At 32.5% G+C, this 16913-nt stretch overlaps 2 protein-coding genes across 3 annotated transcripts in view; both read right to left on the bottom strand.

Annotated features, from left to right (window-relative positions):
• LOC132716135 (WD repeat-containing protein 81-like) overlaps positions 1-4970 on the bottom strand; it is a 21014-nt gene extending 16044 nt beyond the window's left edge. For both annotated transcript variants that reach the window (XM_060699317.1, XM_060699316.1), the window contains exons 1-6: positions 4828-4970; positions 4289-4482; positions 3115-3935; positions 1925-2088; positions 870-1401; positions 98-237 (exon numbers count right to left, since the gene is read on the bottom strand). In XM_060699317.1, coding sequence (XP_060555300.1) covers positions 98-237; positions 870-1401; positions 1925-2088; positions 3115-3935; positions 4289-4440 — 1809 coding nt within the window. In that variant the 5' untranslated portion in view covers positions 4441-4482; positions 4828-4970. The remainder of the gene's footprint in view (positions 1-97; positions 238-869; positions 1402-1924; positions 2089-3114; positions 3936-4288; positions 4483-4827) is intronic.
• LOC132716168 (WD repeat-containing protein 81-like) lies at positions 4813-12608 on the bottom strand. The gene is made up of 7 exons (XM_060699376.1): positions 12431-12608; positions 10372-10550; positions 9611-9767; positions 6974-8227; positions 6551-6721; positions 6133-6161; positions 4813-4969 (listed from the first exon to the last, which is right to left on the bottom strand). Exons 1-7 carry the CDS (start codon positions 12518-12520, stop codon positions 4813-4815), a joined length of 2037 nt encoding a protein of 678 aa, XP_060555359.1. The 5' UTR covers positions 12521-12608.
• Positions 12609-16913: the final 4305 nt, after the last annotated feature.

Consider the following 16913-nt stretch of genomic DNA (forward strand, 5'->3'; position numbering starts at 1 on the left):
TACACTGTGATTCAAAGGTATTTGTTTATTCTGTTATTCACTATTAAAACAGCAGGAGAACATATTTTTCTATGTATTAATTAGTTAGAATTCTTACAAGATCTATTATACATGGTATATATTGTAGAAGTATCACTTGCTCTCCATATATACATGATACAGAACTCAGACATTCCAAAACCTTGTGAGCATTTCTGTCACCTTGTACCAACTTTGTTGATTTTGGTAAGTCTTTCTCTGTAAGCAAAAGGTTACATAATATTACATACACACCAAACAAAACTTTATACATTCCCTTAATACGATTTTCAATAAAACTCTTTTCAGAGGCAGGTTATAAATTTGACTGTTAATTACATGTATGATTCATAAAACAGATAATCAACGTTTCTTGTTCAGTAGTTAATTTAATACATACTGAAAACAGTATACCTCCAGATTCATGTTTATCTTCATGAAAATTTTGAAAATCTTGAAGTTAAATATTGTGAAGTAAAGAATGTAATCTACACATTTCCAGTCATCAAATTTAGCACTGGCCCGGTGGCCCATGGCCAGTGAAAATTAGTTCGGCCAGTGAACATTTTAAGGACATTTAGTTAGATATAACGTAGAATAAATTCAAAACTGGAATTCGGGATAGTAAATTCAAAATCTTAAATTCATTGACTGCATTTCAATTGGCACCTTCAATCCACGTAAATTACCAAAAAATAAGAATAGGTAATATAAATTAGCCACAAAATATAATGATTTAAACAAGCAGCACAGCCAATGAATGTATCAATTCTCTGCAGTATGAGGGGACAAAAACAAATATTTATGTAAATTAAAGGAAAGGTAAACAAAAAGTATGTTTATGTTCTTACCAGAGTCTGACAACAGAGTAACTTGCTCCTCCCCAATATAACACAAAGCCAACATTCTCACCAAGTTCTTAGACAGATATTTTGCTGTAAGTAATGGACCAAGTCTGTGTGACAACCATTTAATACTTTCTGCGGCTATATCACAAATATTGATTGTATGACTGTAATGTATCTGCCGAAACTCATCTGTCTCACTCCGTATCATGTAGGTGCTTGATTTAAAATCTGAATCATTTGATTGGTTCTCTTCTAATTTCTCTTCTTTTGATTGGTCAGTTTGAATCACATCATCATCTTTTGATTGGACGATTGAATTTAATTCTATTTCCGACTTCTCATTTATTTCAAAGTGTACTGAATGACTTGTTTTCATTTTCACTTCTGGAGAGTCACCTGACTGGATCTCTCGACCTCCCTTGTCATTTGACATTTCAATGATATGTGATATGCTGTGAATAGAGGCCCTGTCTGAACTTCCTCTAGCAGACCCCTCATCATGTGTTACATCACTCTCAGAACTCTTCTCAGATAGCTGTAGAAACATTAACATTATTGCTAATAAATATACAAAATATATTCATTTGGTCTGTTAAACTGACATTTGTTAGGTCCTGTTGGCACTGTTACAGCTTTACTGGTTTTATGAAGACCTTATTGCCACCTATACAATATTTCAGAAATATGCTGACTTACCTGGGCTGATGTTTCATAAGCTTATGGGATATTACTTCTTAATATGTAATCTACACAGTATAGTTGTAAAGAGTAAGCTGTTAAACAATGGCATGAGAATAATAGAACATAAACAAAAGGCCAAATCAAACATGTTTATGCTAAAACACACTACTGAACTCTTGTTCAAATATTCAGATGCTCTTTTCAACTAGCATTCAAAATTTCAGATACTCTAAGTCTGTAGTATAGTATTCAATCAATTCAAATCTATTCCATATTCAGTCACATATAAATAACTGATCATTTGTGTTGATGGAAAAGGGTTTCTATTGAAATCTGTAAATTTCAAGCACAAATTGTTATTTCTAGAACATACATACCCAGTCACCTCCGATTGAGTCTGTGGACCTAGAGTGATCATGCCCTGATATATCAGGGAATTCATTTTCTAGATCTTCATCATCATCAACATCATCATCATCATCAAAATCAGCAGCCAGATCATCATCATCATCTTTCTGGTCTGGTCGTATATCTTCATCATCTGAAATTAAGACAGGCTTTAATTCCTTCTTTTTACAAACAACTGATTCACCCTTTTCTTTCTGCTTTTGTGCTTTGAAATAACCTGTTAGTTACTACTACAACCTAGATGAACACAATGTCAGCAATACATATTAGATGAACAAAATGTCAGCAATACTGGTTGAGGACCACCAAAACCAGACAACCACCAAACCCGGACTGCCCCGAAAATGCTTAATTTAGTATTTTCTTTGTTTAGTGGTTGTCAGTTACTTTTTTATCAACGATAATTGCATTTTTCTTCTATAATGAAGTAAATAAATTTATTGCAACCATCGTAAATGCTAATTTTTTATGTCTATTTCAAGAATGTTGACGTTGAAATTTGGGCGTCAAGAAAGCAATGCCTGACCATATAGACCAGCTATAATCATTTGCAGAGTAAACAATAGAATTTCCAAAACTTCAGCATTTGACGCTGAAATATTGTATATCATGTTAAAAATAAAAAATTAAAACACCCAAGCTTTCATCTGAATTAAATCACGTCAGGTACATATCTGTCCGGACACATGGTACTGTAGTGTTGACAATTTAGGTAATTTTGATACCCTCCTTGACGAGCCTCAGATATAAGTGTCAATACAATCAGAAATAAACAAATTAGTTTGTTAGTTAGGAGAAGAACCTAGCTGTATTGTGTCAAGTTTTTAGGTTTCTGTTTTTTGAAATTATGAAATCTGTATAGAAAAATGTTTAAAAAGTGTCCGGTTGATGGTTCCCGACCAGTACATATTATATGACCATTAAACCAGCAATATAAACTGGATGATGACAAAACCAATAAATACTGGACAACAATAAATTCAGCAATACATACTGGATGCAAACGGAATGCTTTCAAAATAAGTAACTCATAAAGGATGCAGTTAAAATCGATGTCATAACAAGTAAATGATCAATTGTTCATAAAACAGATGCCCAATTTGTATTCTAAAGATAAACAGGATATTATCATAAAATGAGAAAATATTTTAAAACTTACCTTCCATTATATGAGAATCTTGTTGCACAGTCTGATCATTGACAGTAGATAGTGCTGTATCATCATCTTGTAGAGACTGACTATTGGTCAACACCTCCTCTACCTCTTCCTTTATATCATCCTGTGACATATGAGGATCATCCCCAATCTGGAAATTCTTGTACCCGGCCACAGCTTCCACCAATAAAGTACAGAAGTTAGTAAGAAACTTTTCCAGGCCGAGATGTAGCATAAGTTGGACTAGGAATGAACGGTGATATAACTTCATGTGTTTTGGAGTGGTTGCTTCACCGTTGAATATTTGTGTTAAATATGGCAACATGTTCCTCCCAAGCTCTGTTGGTCCTAATTCCTTCCCTACAACACCTATCAGTGACCAGGCTGCTTGTACAGTTGTTTTCGGGTCCTCAAATAATTCCTTTATGTAAGGTAAAAGAAGTTCATAGCCTTCCTCTGATATAGTGCCCCTATTTCCTTTTAAATAGGTTTCTAATACATCAACTTTCTTTCTTGACAAGATTTTTTCAATTTTCTTTTTTTCTCTTAATCTTGTGACATCACTAATTTCTCTTTCTATTTCTTTGTCAATGTCTTTCATTTGGTTTAAAACTTTATACATGTCTTCAAAATATGGAGGGAATGGTATAATGTTTGAGAATTGTTGTACAAGTAATGCTGGCGTTGGTGGTTGTGATCCAAGGGAGTTAACTATGGGGTATTCAAACAGTAGACTGGTCCCATTGTTTTGTAATGTGTCTGGTTCTAGGATTTCTTTAAAACTGTCTAAATTGAGCAAAATTTCTGCAGCAGTTTGAATAATTCTGAAAAAGGCAACAATAACTAGGTCTGCAGATAGTATACATGTACTTTCAATAGACATAACACTACCTTCTTTCAGAATAGACAAGCTGTTCTTAGTCAAAATTACAAATTGAAAATGTCTGCTTTTCACCAGCTTATTATTTCTATATATTCAAAGTTCAACATAATACAAACCTCTGTTTTTCCAACTTTCAAAATTTTAGAGAAAATTAAGAGATCTGTAAAACTAACAACATTTATCAGTAAATGTTACAAAATCGAGAACTATAACTCTTTCCTCAACTTTTTTTTTTAAAAAAGATAAATGTTCATATACAGATTTGTTAATTTGCAATTAGAAAATGCCTTATACCTGGGAAGTTTACCCTTATCGTTGGCACAAAGTCGACCAATCATATTGTAGCGTTCTCTCAGACTGGTACCTTGTTTAAGTGTGTGTAATCTTGGAGCCAGAAATAGTTCACACATCAAACAACCAAACTGTTGCATATCAGCCCAAACCATCTTTACACCCTCATTAGTATCAGAGAATTTTGACTTTTTCAACTACAATCAAAAAGAAAGATTCATACTGTATGGTATTTTGTAAGTTTCATTTGATGTATACAAGGGTCATACAAAGGTGATACCAAATATGGTCTTTATGAACAAGTGGTCATTATTTGGAGGTAACTCTATTAAAAAATTCTATTATCAAAAAGTGGTCTTTATTTGCAGGAAGATCTTTATTTTGAGGTGTTCTTTAACACAGGTTTGACTATAGATCCAAAGTTCCTATTGAATTGTGAACATTTAAAGTTTTTCAAAGTTTTCTAAATTTGTGTAGATTTATTTTACTCATCTGGAGGAATGCCACTTTTAATAACAAGCCCATTATTAAGTTTGTTTTACCTTTTCTTTTTGTGTAGAAGGTGGAAGACATTCTGTGGTTTCACTTGCAAATGAATGTAAAGCTTCAAAATGATCAAGAACTGCTGTGGGATCAAAGTCAACTGGAAGCTTGATCTTAGGGGATTCTGTCTGAACAGCATCTCTATATCAAAAGTAGAACCATTAAAATTAAATTTACTTATTATACATTTGTCATGACAATAGATACACTTCTTACTTCTAAAGGTGAAGCTAAAAAGAGAGAAAATAGCTAAAAAGGAAGAATTTTATGCTGCCTTGAGAAAAATTAAGATATAATAAACATATATGCTTACTGACAAAGGCATATGTGCACTCAAGTAAGAAGGACATAGGTAAGTTCAAGTATTCCAGATTGAATCTGGCTCTTTAAAAACAAAATAAGACATATTCCTAAAGACAATGGATGTTCCACTAACTTGCATCTTTATCAATGTATATAGTTTTAGCACTGATGATCTCAACCCTAGAGATCCATAAATCCAACCAGTCAGACAACCACCTAAGGTGAGTTCCTACTTAAGACATTGTCAATAAATATTATATTAACAGAAGTGTGAAAATCTACTTTTGGCATCAGTGACCATGACCAAAGTCATTCAAAACTCCACTAAAGTTAGAGGACCATCCAAAGTATCTACATGTACTTAGCAAATATGAAGTAGCTAGGAGAAACTGTAGGGAAAATGTCCAGGAACTATGGAAGGGTTAAGTAGCAACTATCTGCTCCAAGAAATTTTTCAGGGAGTATTGAAAAGCTTTCAAAGTGTTCCTTCCATCTAGACTAAATATTTATTTATCATCACCCCTGTGAAATGTGACAATGGGACACATTTGCCCCACCTTTATTTGGCTTTCAGGGGACTTATTTTGATTCTACTCTTTTTTCATAAATGACAAGTGTAATGTTATTAAGTAATTTTTATTATTATAGTATCAAAACTAATAGATTTCACAAACCTATGACTCACAGAACTCTACTGATATGATAAGGATTTCACATCAAGTATCACTATGACCTTGACATAATGGCTTTCAAAATCAATGGGGGTCACCTACTGGCCATGGACAATGTCCCTTTCAAGCAACATAAACCATGACTTACTCCTTCTCAGTTATTGATCCAATAATAGGAGGACATACATACAAATTTATGAATTTACATACCAATGAACCCCCTTCACAGTGTAGGCATAAAGTAGGAAGAGAAAGGGATTTTTAACCAAGATCATTACAGCAGCTGCAAACTTAATTAACACAAATATAGCAACTGTAAACATTACTTGCCTTTCACTTGTTTGTCCACCTGGCATCAGCTAAACAGATAGAAAATTGATATACAATATAGTATTTTTTACAAATACTGAAAACTACAATTTAAACAGGCAGATGTAAGATGTAAATTGGTGTATGCACAACAATAATTTGTAATCATAAACTAGTATACATTGTATAATTTATTTAACATACAATTTAAATTTATTAATATTTTGTAATGGTCAAATTGTACATAATTGTGGTTACTTATATAAAAAGTCTTGTTTTAAAATAAATGAAACTATCAAAATGATGGTTTCAAATTCAAAAGGCCACCTCATATATGATGCAAATTCAAAATTGACATGAAAAAATGAAGAACAATATAAGATTTTTGCTTTAATGAGTTTGGATGATTATGATGAAAAATAAATTTTCTAAACCATACCTCTGTTTGTTTAACCCTGACAGGTAAGAGGGAAAGAGTTTTGTCAGATGAAAGTCTGTGAGGGTGGGGATGGGAGAACAGTTGTACGACTCCATGGTTTGTCAGGTTATTATGCTGATCAACAAGCTGCAGGTACACATTCTTAGACTTCACCGCTGATGATCCACTTAGCTGAAAAATAGTACCATAATAATAAAAAGGTATATTATTCATAAAAACAATAAGTGTTATATCTATATTGTCATTATAAGTAAAATACATCTAAAAGTTACATAAATGTTTTAATGAAAAATCACATGATTTCTGTTTATTTTAGTTCATCTTTTTTTTGTTATGTTAAGTTTATATATATCTGTCCAGCTTTTAATGTTAAAAAAGCTCATTAACATTACTTAAAAAATAGAAACTGAAACCAATACTTACTTTATACCCAAATGTAAGATCTATCCAGTTGTTTAAGTTGATAGAAACCTGTTCACTCTCTAACATTGCCATGTGTTTTTCTACAAATTCTGGAGCAGACGTACACCAATTTGGAAGTTCAAGGTCAGGAAGATCTTCATGGATGGAGGAGAAGATGGTGGGATCAGTGAAGAATTCTGGGATACATTCATCTGGTGTCCACTGATATAATCTTTCAATGTTTTGTGGATATTCATTTGGCACCCATTTAGTTCTAACATATGAACATAGTAGATGTTTTGGTGTTTTACGTGATTTATATACATAGTATGTAATATCAGACAAAACGTCCGACACATGATGTGGAATATGTTCACCGTCATCCCCTAATTCAGCCATAGCTTCAAATGTAAAATCTAACTGGCTATCACCTTTATTGATTCTAAATTTGGACATAGAAAGATTGCGTAACCCTGAGTGAGAGCTTGTAAAGTCCATGACCCAAGGAAGTACGGGATGATGGTTAGGATCCCCGAGTCTTCTACCGGCTAGATGGTTTAGGTACATGAGGTATTTAAAGTTATTTATCCTATGATGGACCCAATCTTCTGTCAGTTTAGCTAAGCTCTCCAGCGGTATATCAAGGAATTGGAACTGATTCATTACATCACTAGCATCGTCAAGATAATTCTCACAATCACTCAATCTTGAAATGCTCCTTGTTTGCCTAAAACTATCCTCAATAGAACATTCAGATATGCTTTTAAATGGGCTAGAGTTAGAATCTGTAAGTGTTCTAGTGCACGGTTTCTCGTTGTCTTCAATGTTTAATACTGAAGTTGATGAGTTACTTGTAGATATGTTATTGCGCACTGTATCGTTCATTAAATGCGACAGCTGGACACTGGTACAATGAACCCAGAGTTTATCATCTACCCGAATATTCTGTAGGTTTAATACACCAGCTCTCAGTCCTAACTTGTGGTAATCAGTCATGGCCTGTAGAATCTGGTACAACACAAATAATGATTTGGCATGTGATGTGTCAAATATAGCTGGACTGTAACACACAATGTCTCTCAAACAACATGGTATGTATGGCTGAACAACAAAAAACACTGACACAGTCTCTATCACAGCTAGTATTGGAATGGTATTGTTACCATGGAGACAAGACAACTGCTTAGAAAAGACATGATCTTCTCTATTGTCTGGAATGGTTATGTATATATTGGGATTCATCCTCTGTAAGTATGTCTGCACAACATTGGAAAACTGCAAGTAAAATAATAATACTTCAAAGACAAAGTTTAAACTTTCAAAGACAAGATAAATCATAATTCATATTACTTGACATATATTTAATACAGTCAACTATCATTATCTCGACATCGCTTTTCTCGATATTTCGTTATCTCGATGAAGTTTTGAAAGTCCCGATTTTCTTCCTTCTTTATCTATATTGGAAATATTTGTTTATCTCAATATTTTTATTTCGATATTTTCAGTATCTCGATGTACAATTTCAGCCCCAACAGTTATTTTCACACTATTATCCTTTGTTTATCTCGACTCATAGTTTTCCTTTGTCTGTTCCCTTCAGATGTGTGAAAAACACAAACTAGACGATAATTGCTCAATAGCGCGAGTCATAATGATGATTATATTTGTAACATGTTTAGCTGTTTTCATAAAAGTTAATCTATTTAGCGTGTTGATTGACTAATGTCCAAAATGAGTGAATTGTACGTTCTTTATAAATATTCGAACACTGTATCAATTCATTATGACTTAAATGTAAATGATATAGTGAAAATATAGAAACGCTATCGTTGGAATATTGTTTCACAATCACCACCAAATCAATCAGCGGTCGAACAACATCGAGAAAGACCCGATAAATAACCCGGGAGGATATCCGGATCAACCACCCTGAAAACAATGTTTTCACTATATTGGTGTATTACTGAGTAAACCTCACTATGTGTTTTTATCACAGAAACCCGTATTTCCGCTGGTAAACATCCGCTTATGTTACTTGATTAAATATTGACAAGGCCTATGAAAACAAGACATGGAGATATCATAGTTTATTTGACATAAGGTATGCATATGTCTTTTGTAAAAACCTGTTAATATGTTAATAAAACCCTAATATGTTTATCTCGACATTTCGTTATCTCGATATTTTTTCGACGGTCCCGATGACTTCGAGATAACGAGAGTCGACTGTACACAACTTAAAAAGAATCATTAATGATAAAAGAACATGTCAAGCATTTATTTAAGTATTTAAGTGAAACATCATAGGTTAACATTCATTTACTCATAGATATTGTCTGAGAACTTGATATATAATATAAATATTATTATACTCGTAACTATTTATGAAATTATATCACTGAATCAGCAATACAAGATATCAGAAACACACACAACAGCTAATTGAGGTACCTATTATCTCTATATTTAAAACAGAACATCTTTAAATATTCATCTTTAATTTATATCATATGTATGGTACAATGTATGTTGACAAAGTGTTGTCGGGTTTGCCTCCTACGTTTGTCTTAGTTTATCATTAAATCATAGAGAAAAACATATTTAAGTTTTGCAGTTATATAATGATTAAGTATCAGACTATATTATCACAGGTACCTGATCTTCAGCTCTATGCAACATGTCCACATCTTCATTACTGTATGTAACATGTGCTGACGTCCACAGATTGCGGAAATTTTCCCTTGCATTCTGTACAAGATGCTCCATGCATGTAGATACGGGTGTGGCATTATAGAATGGTCCATTAAATAACCTAGACAATGATGAAAGTCATCAGTTCAAAATTACCATAGCTTTATTTCTTTAAGATATATTCACAAAGAAAAAGCATGTCATTATGCAATACGGGTTATGAAATTAAATGTATTCCTAATATAGTAACATGTTTTACTGGCAAATTACTTTTGGAAAATGAACAATCACTTTGTTCACATATTCTCACATATCTCTTTTACAAACAGTATCTTGTTCATACATTCTCTGCAACTTGTGCATAATCATTATGTATACTCTTTGTGATGATGTAGTTCAGCAAAATCAATGCCTGTGGGTTCCGACAATGATTTTTTAAATGATTCAACAATGATTTTACAGCATAATTCTTTTAGTATTGGTACAATTTTCATAAAGTTATTCAAACAATAGTTTCTTGACTACAGACAGTTCAATATAGCCTCATATGCTTTAATATGACACCTAGACTTCCAGCATCATTATTAATAATCATTTTTAATAATTTAACAGACAGCATTATCTAAAATTTCATATTACTGAAGTACAAATCAAATTGTTTTCGTAGCGTTAACTATTTTCATATCCTGTTCTATATAATTATTTTTAATCTGTTTATAGCAAACCTTTTACAATGAGCATCTGATTTCTTTATGACTTTGATACAAACTCTGTTCCAGTTTCTAGGTAATTTCTGGTGTGAGGGAGCAAGAAGAAGAGCGGCATCATCTCTCCCAATGTCTCTAGTCCATTTTATATCATGTAAATTCTTCTGTCTAACAGACTGTATCCAATCATTATGTACCTGTTGAACAGAAAAAATATTGATAATTTGTTTTTATATTAGAAATGACACAGACATTGTAAATCACACTGAAAAAGAATGTCAATTTGTCACAAAATATGCCCATCAAAAATCAGTGTTATAATAGTGAAAAAAACATTACAATCTCATGATGACTAAATAATCAATCATTTTTATAATAGACCTTGGACCTCTGCATGTGACCTTGACATTGACCAAGGGACTTGTTTTTTTAGCACAACATTATTGGGTCATATTCCCAAAGCCAAAAAGTATGTTTATTCCCAATTTAAAGGAGAAAATTCCCAATTCATGGAACAAAACATTAAATAAGTAAAAGTATTGTCATATGTTATTATCCAACATTTTTTTCTCTTGAGCAATAATTAAACATAATACTGTTAAGTGTAATTGTTTCTTGAACAAAAGAAGAGATTTTTTTGTTCTTCTGACCTATAAAAAAATTAGTGGAAGTCAATTAATTGGATTAAACAGAAGGGTCTGCATGTGTGTAAACATCAAACATTGACAGAATTTTTTGAAGAGCCACTTGTCACCTGTTCAAGGTCATCTTGTGTGTAAATTTTATGTATGATAAAATTGACAATGGAAACATTATATTCTATTCATTTATGGATGCTATTTTGTTTTTACAAACAAATTTGCGCAAGTGTTTTTGTGTATTTAAGCATTATGAAATTTTGGCGATGAATTTCTGTAATACACAATTAAATATTTTAAACATCTTTAAAACAGGGGGGCAAATGTCTGCCCTTCAAATTTTCTTCTTTTTTTGGCGGGGGGGGGGGGGAAACAAATGTATGCTTCTTTCAAAGATATGAGGGGCAACGGTCCACCCTTGCAAAAAAGGGAGCAAACTTTTAGCATAGGTAATGCATAATCAGCTTTAAAATAATGCTAGATCTGTTGCATTTATCATTAACTAGGATCACTTGGAACTCAATTCACCCTATGGCCATTGCTGTTCACAAAACATTTCTTTGTACTTGGTTCCCATGGCCAAAAACTGATGACTGATGACTCCTGATTCCCAGCACTGTGTTGCCCAACCTTTACTAAAACTTTGCTATGATGGTATGATGGTTAAATATCAATAAAACAATGATGAAGTATGAATAAATGTTGGATGGGGTCTGTACTATATTGGAAGAAGAAGAGAAGTGCAATTGTATAATGAGGAAAGCACAATAATAAATTGCATTTTCACCATCATACGGGGAAGTCAAAGTCCGGGCCCGCGGCCCGGCTATAAAATACATGTGTATATTTAAAAGAAAATTCAAATAAAAAACAATTAAAAAATATATAGAATTCTATACCTATCAATGAAAATTTCAGTGTCAGTTCTAGTTAGGCGCCGCCATTTACAATGTAACTCAATGATAAAAGGCGGTGTATTCCGATAACGAAACAAATCTCAACTTTTCTGATTAATAATAATCTTCCAGTGTTCCGACTGAAAACGGAAGTGGGTACATATAATACCGAATGACACCTTTAAAACGGAAAAATGAAAGGATTTTTTACCGACTTCCCCGTTTATAGGCTTTGCCTAATTTCATATTAGTATGATTACAATTTATACTATTGATATCTTGGACATTTCAAAATTCAACATTGTATAGGTCAATTTGTATTTTCAGTACAATTATTACAGGGAAATTAAAGAATGGGGCAAATTTAATTAATTTGTCTTAACAATTCACTGGGTTTGCCTACTTTCAAAGTTTCATATTAATTAATGCTATCAAAGCATCCCGTTTTCACCATCGCGGGCATAAAATAAAACAGTAACATAGCCTGTCCTGTAGGATATTTGTAGCTCTGATAATTTGAGTGATGGATAGGTGCAAACTTACCAAACATATAGCTCTCGATTTTGAAATGTTCCTTTGATGATGACTAGGTATAAAAAGAAGATCTCTGAGTAGAGTGTCAATCAAAGACATAGTTAATATCCTATTGACATATTGTTGAAACAATTCAAAACATAAATAAATCTGGGGGTGGAAATTATTATTATTAAAGAGCTTTAAAGGGAAATCACTCTTGAGATAATATCTATCCCTACGTACACTGGAGAGGGTTGTTCAGGTGTGACACCGCTAAAATATATTCTGCGACTATTAATTTTTAATAAATAAATATGTATTTTTTATAGTTGCCACACGGCACTTGACACAATGACAGTTTACGATAAGATAAGTTTTATTTCAAATCGGGAAGGTTGAGAACAAACGACAACATAAACATTTACTGTACAGTAAATGTCGTAGGATAAGAATTTATGTTAAATGTACACTGCCTTATATTTTGTTAATCATTTCAAATAAAATATATTAACTGTATCCAAATGCGTTACATGTTATTTGACCCCTGATCCTATACTGTTATATCTCTCTATATTTCTATTATTCCTATCTCTCATTGTTACTAACCTGTCACCCGTAAACTTAATATGCTATGTTCAGGTATGTTGTGTGATGCTCCATTGCACTTCATATTTGACCATTTCATGTTATAGTTGTATAATTATATTTATATTGTGTAAATATATTCTTTAATAAATATCTTGGATATTTCAGGTTACTGTAGTAATCTTTGAGTGTTATAATTTAAATGATTAAATTATTACAGAATGTCTTTAATTATTGGTATATAATTTATAGAGGTTTTTGATAAGTTATAGAGATGTTTACTTACAATACTTACCTGGAATACTTACCTAATTGTACATGTAGCTATTACATACCTGTATCACACACTCAACCTTATGTTATAATTGTTAATGGCACTTCATATTTGACCATTTCATGTTATAGTTGTATAATTATATTTATATTGTGTAAATATATTCTTTAATAAATATCTTGGATATTTCAGATATTTGCATTTGTTGTATCTGTGTCAGTCGATATATTACCCCACCTATAATACAAGTAACTGCCGACTGAGTTACGTCGACATAAACGTCCACATGATATTGTTTAGCAATCTGATTATGCCTAGCAGCTGGGACAGAAAGATACACTTTTTACATTTTTAGTCCCAGCTAGCAGGCGCGTTGTCAGGGAACTGTTAATAACAGACATTATTTATATGCAATTTTAAAAAGATAAAAGAGTAAAAGATCTACAAGACTATTAATTTAAAACACATATGTGTGCAAATTGGAATTTGTAAAATGGATCAAGCCTCTCAGTAAAGATGTTTCAAACTGGGGTTAGACTAAATAGTTAGAGGAAGGCTATTCCAAAGACGTATGCTCCTAGTAAAGAACGACATTTGATGATATTGCTCAGATTTTTTGTCTGAGTAAGATGTTGGTGGTCAACAAAGAGAATGTTGTTTTGGATTTTATACAAGTACATTATAGGATACAGCTCTGATATGTCGACGCTGATCAGTAAAATCAACAATGGTAAAAACAGCTGCAAAATATTGGTTAAAATGACACAATATTATATAACAAGCACCATTATTTTATTATGGTAAAATAATGCTAAACGAACGAACGATCGAACCGCAAGCTATGCATTCAATTTACATTCTTTTCCATTCCAAGATGAACTAGCATATTAAATTGGTCAAAATTTGAGCACTTACTCATAAAACAGGTGCAGCATACCATAAAGAGTTTTTATTTCCAGTAGTGGCAGTTCTAACTTGAGGGAAATGCAAAAAAATTGAATACTTAAAAGCTATAACAGATGCTTTTTTGTGTCGCATCTACGGAGTAGTGGCGACATATAGGGATCACTTCTCCGTCGTCTGTCTGTCCGTCTGTCCATCTGTCCGTCCGTCTTTCCGTCCCTCACAAAACTTGTCCAGACTACTCCTCATAAACTACTTGTGCAATTTCATCCAAACTTTACAGGAATGATCAGTACCAAGTCTAGTTGTGCATATTGTCAGCATTTTCCGGTCCAATGATTTTTGTCAGAGTTATGGCCCTTTAATAGTTTTTATTTTTAAAGTTTGTCCGGACTACTTCTCTTATACCACTAATGCAATTTCAATGAAACTTTCCAGGGTTAATCTGTAGCTCAAGTCCTTGCGCATATTGCACGGGTTTTTTGGTTGAATGATTTTTGGCCGAGTTATGGCCCTTTGATAAAAAGGTGTTTTTTTCTATGTGTTGCCAGATACACAAAAGCCTGTCCGGACTACTACTCATAAACTACTGGTGCAATTTTATCCATACTTTACAGGAATGATCAGTACCAAGTCAAGTTGTGCACTGTCCATCTGTCTGTCCGTCTGTCACAAAACTTGTCCCAACATGAAATTGGCCATCATGAGGCGACACATGTGATCACTGATTGCTCTTGTTAATAATAAGATAAAACCACAGGGGACATATCATGAAGGATCTTAAACGTTTCAATTGCCATAGTCATCATTCTCCTCATTTTTAATATTGACATATTAACTTTTAAGTAAAACCTCATATGTAGAAACAAAATCATTGTAGACAAATCTAAGAGCCTATTCGTGATTTTTTTTACTATATTTCTTGCACTGTATTCTGAGCAAAAATGCCAAGGCATTGGACAAAATAGTTAAAGTTTAAAAATGTGAAAGAATGTTAACCTGTTCATTTGATTTAAGTTAAGACCTACGTGTATACTTTTGATGATATTCATCTGTTTGCTGCCAAGTTTTTACAAATATTGATTTTATGAACGTTGAACGTTTTTTCCAAACTGCAAAGGCTAAAAACTCTTTTGGGTTTGCATTTCATCACATTGAGACCAATTTTAAAGGGAAATTGTTTTCCTGATCTAGAGTACAAGTCAGTACTTCAAAATTTTCAGTATGAAAAGATAAATGTTGTCCTCTGCGATAAGTGCATTTATTTACAAAAATATATATCATGATTTATGAATATATTAAACAATAGAGGGCCACGGATGTTGTGAGTAAAAAATGTAGAAAGGGAAGATGCCTAGAGAGAAATGAAAACATAATTTTATAAGTAAACATTCCATTGATTTATCTTTTAGTTGCCCATGGTAATTTTAGGTGGCGAGGGTAACCCAGACCTACAACACAAAACATCAAAGTGTTTTGCTTCATAATGTAAGTACTTAAAACAAAATTGGGACTCCTTATTCCTGATTATGTTATTTTCTTTGTGAAAACAATCCCTGCTTGTCGAGCCTTTCCCCAATTTTCGTGCATATATCGTTGCATTGGGCAAAGGACATGTTTATACATAGACAGCTTGATTATATTTTCAAACTTGCAAATATTTCAAAAATCAACGTAAAACAAATTATTTATGTTTGACACATGATTTAAATTATTTCTGTTTGACTGGCAGAATTATTTTGCACATAATGAATAGTGTTTGGATTCTTGAATAACAGTTTCGTTTACAATGTTACCTTAAAATTATGTTGTTTGTCTGTAGTAGTATCTTTTAAAGTGCATTATTCCTAAGAAATAAATACATTTTTCTTTCTTCGGCATGGGCAAGGAAGTGTGTTATTATATTGTAATAATAGAATAAGAACATGTGAAATGTTTACCACGTTGAATGTGAAAACATTTCTGAGAGGGGTAGCGAAATGTAAAAGTAGTATATTGACTTCCATAAAAATACCAGTTCACTATAACTAACTATTTTTGGAAACTGTATCAGGACACTAAAAGGTAATTAATAGCTTTTAAAAAATAAATACTTTAATGTTCTTAGGTTCAAACCTTTAATGTTTCCCTGCAACCGATAGAAATTTTATTGCATAGGTTAAGTACATGTATAGTCGATAGTACAACATTTAAAAATACTTATGGCGCGTTTAAATACATGTAGCTTTCATATTGCTGTCTTAATTATTTTGACATGTTCGTATATAATACCTTATTTTAAAATTTGTCATTTGCCCTTTTCCAAAAATATTTTTTTTTTTTTTTTTTTTTTTTTTTTTTAGGTTTTTTTTTTTTGCTTTCTAGAGCGGGGACTGTACACTGCTTTCGTGATTTGGCACATAGCCTGAACAATATAAAATGTTTCATGATCATTGTATGAACATATCTCCGGATCTTTTAACCTTAAAAATCATCATGTTTAAATGTCGAGTCGTCAGAATAATATGTTTACTTTCTTTATGGACCTTCATGGTAAGAAAAGATAGATATATTGTTAAAATATATCTTTGTTTATATTTTAATGTTGCACCAATGAAATACCTGCATGTATACTTTGCGGAATTGTAATTCTTTAAAGTGCAGGAGCCAAGTTCTATAGGCAGGTGTAAAAAGTTACCTCGTACAATTCTTCACTGTTGTTATATTTTTTCATCTTTACGAATACTAATTAATCTCGGAATAGTGGGC

Source organism: Ruditapes philippinarum, unplaced genomic scaffold (genome assembly GCF_026571515.1).
Source record: "Ruditapes philippinarum isolate M1 unplaced genomic scaffold, ASM2657151v2 ctg128_1_1_1_1, whole genome shotgun sequence".
Taxonomy (NCBI): Eukaryota; Metazoa; Mollusca; class Bivalvia; order Venerida; family Veneridae; genus Ruditapes; species Ruditapes philippinarum.